The 2895-nt window shown below is 53.5% G+C and overlaps 1 protein-coding gene across 1 annotated transcript in view; it reads right to left on the bottom strand.

Moving 5' to 3' along the window:
* The window catches only part of LOC103769781 (olfactory receptor 52K2-like), a 960-nt gene extending 481 nt beyond the window's left edge, over positions 1–479 (bottom strand). The window contains exon 1 of the mRNA XM_008937017.1: positions 1–479. This exon is cut by the window's left edge and continues 481 nt beyond it. Within this exon, the coding sequence (XP_008935265.1) occupies positions 1–479 (479 nt within the window).
* Positions 480–2895: the final 2416 nt, after the last annotated feature.

The raw sequence follows: 2895 nt of genomic DNA, 5'->3' as shown, positions 1-2895 counted from the left end.
GGGGTCATGAAGGCCACGGCCCTGAGCAAGGCAGCCGAGCCGACGGCAGCCACAGCGGGGCCGGTCAGGATGGACAGGTAGTGCAGGGGGTTGCAGATGGCCACGTAGCGGTCAAAGGCCATGGCCACCAGCACCCCCGACTCCATCACGGAGAAAGCGTGAACAAAGTACATCTGGGTAAGACACGCATCCAGGCTGATGGCGGTGGAGTGAAACCAGAAGATGCCCAGCATTTTGGGGGTGATGGAGGTGGACATCACCAGGTCAATGACCGCCAGCAGGGACAGGAAGAGGAACATGGGCAGGTGCAGGCTGGGATCAGCCTTTATCAGGCACAGGAGGGTGCTGTTCCCGGCCAGTGTGATGAGGTACATGATGCAGAAGGGGATGGAGATCCAGTGGTGCAGGTGCTGCAGCCCTGGGATGCCCGCCAGGTGCAGCTCCAACAGGGAGACATTGGTGGGATGGGAGTGAGGCATGGTGGTCACTGCAGGAGCCCGAGTGAGGAGAGCCAAGGCACACAAGGACAGCCATACCAGGGGTGACACCAGAGGTCCATCCAGCCTCAGATCCTACATCCAGCATCCAAACCAGACCCTGGGAAAAAATATGAGGAAGGAAACAAACCATGACACTTCTGCGTGTTTGCCCATCTTCCAAAGAATTTGCAGCTCAGGGAATTCCTGGGTTTTTTTTTTCCATTTTTAATTAACCCCACCCCAGAAGATCATCTAGACTATTCTGTGCAAAATTTTAGCATCCAGACCATGCTTTATCAAGGTGTTTCACAAGCTAAGGGTACCTTCTCTGAAATAACCTCTCCCCTTTCCTGATGTCTGCCGGTGTCCTTTGAGGACCCTCAGTTTCTATACGAAAACAGACAAAGGATGGAACCCGTGTTGTTCCTCCACATGTCACCACGAGATGTGGAAGTAAGCAAACTTCAGTGGTGGAAGCTTTAATCCAAACCTGCAGAATTACCAACCCCTCCATCAGCACTGACTCTTGGATTTCCCATCTTCACCTTCCATTTGTCTTGCTCTCTATCTAGAAAGATGAACCTGATAAGGACTCTCTGGATCACATTGCTGAGTGCCTGACTCTTTCAGTGTCACAGCTTATCTGACCCGGGAAAACTCAGAGCCACCACCCCAGGATGTTTTCTTTTCATGCATCTGGTTCATGTGCGCTTGCAGCTCAGAAGCCTCCAGCAGCCTGGGCTGCCCCCCCAGCAGGGCGATCCTGCCCCTCCGCCCCACTATGGGGAGACCCCCCTGCAGTTCTGGGGCAGCGCTGGACAGCGGAGACAGGGACCTGCGGGGGCGGGGCCAGAGGAGCCCCAGCAGTGACCCGAGGGGGGAACCCCTCTGCTGGGAGCCCACCAGGAGAGAGTTGGGCTTGGGCAGCCTGCAGAGGAAAAGGCTCCAGCTGGGGAGACCTTCTGGGGGCCTGACAGGACTTCCAGGGGCCTCTCAGAAAGCTGGGGAGGGACTTTTGAGCAGGGCTTGTTGGGACAGGACAAGGGGGTGATACATTTCAACTAAGAGAGGGAGATTGAGACTGGAGAGAAGGAAGACATTTTTGACACTGAGGGTGGTGAGCCCCTGGCCCAGGTTGCCCCGAGAGGTGGTCGCTGCCCCATCCCTGGAACCATTCCAGGGGAGGTTGGCCGGGGCTCTGAGCAACCTGCTCTAGTTGGGGATGTCCCTGCTCCCTGCAGGGGGGTTGAACAAGATGCCCTTGAAAGGTCCCTTCCCATCCAAACCATCCAGTGATTCTGTGATCTGCTGGAGGAAATCTCCAACCCTCCTCCCTGCTCCAACAGCTGCTAAATTATCTCTACTTTCCTCTTTTTGTGTTTTCCCATCCAGTTTATATCACCTCTGAAGGTAAATCTGATTATGATTTTCCCACCCTGGTATTTCCACACCAACATGTCTAGGAAGCTATAGAACCCAGCCTGACATTTTCTAAGCAAAAGAGCCTCTGCTCCTTTGTGCCCTTTCACCAGCCCTGTCCCCAGCTGCCCAGGGCAGTGGTGGAGTCCCCATCCCTGGAGGGGTTTCCAAGCTGTGGAGATGTGGTGCTGAGGAACATGGGTCAGTGGGGACCTGGCAGTGCTGGGGGAACAGTTGGACGCCATGACCTTAAAGTTCTCTTCCAACCAAAATGATTCTGTGGGATTTGGCCCCAGCCACAGCTTCCCTAAACTCCTGAAGTTCCCGTTCTCCACCTACCTCATCTTTGCTGGTGTTCCTTCCCTAATTCCTTGTCTCTCTGGAACAGGTGAACGCAGCATTGGACCAAATATTCCTGTGGTGGCCTCACAAGGGCAGCGTAGAGGGGGAGCAGAGCTTGGTATATATGTATTTATTTTTAATAGATACATATTTCACAGTGTATAAAGAAAAGACTGCTGCAGCAAATTTCCTTGTATTAATTCTATTGAAGATCTTTAAAATGATGGATGACCTACCTGGCCAGCTGCTGCAGATTTGTCCCGATAAATCAGCCGGTGTCCCCAGGTCACCCAGCCCCTGCAGGAGCGATGCTGGCCAGCCCTGCTGCCACCCAGGCCGTCACCAGCTTCTCTGACCCAGCAGTTTTCAGCAATGGAGGCATTTATAAGCTTGCCAAGAGGGATCCCTGGTGTGTCTGTCTCATGGCTCAAGGACTGAGTCCACATGCATTGCACGCCTGCAGCTGACTTGCTCATTTACTGACTAACCTCCTAATTAAGTTTGCTTAACTGAGAACTTGTTGCCAATCCCCTATAGTGCTTCTAGTCCTTAGAGTAAGTTAAACTCTTCCTCATCCTTAGATCCTGCAGACTCACAAACATAGGTCCTTGACCTTGGCATTGCCAGCTCCCTGGAGCAGGCTGCCCAGAGAGGC

The sequence above is a fragment of the Merops nubicus genome, unplaced genomic scaffold (assembly GCF_000691845.1).
Source record: "Merops nubicus isolate BGI_N331 unplaced genomic scaffold, ASM69184v1 scaffold13313, whole genome shotgun sequence".
Classification (NCBI taxonomy): Eukaryota; Metazoa; Chordata; class Aves; order Coraciiformes; family Meropidae; genus Merops; species Merops nubicus.
Note: the sequence above shows the minus strand (reverse complement) of the source record. Positions and strands in the feature narration are given on the sequence as shown.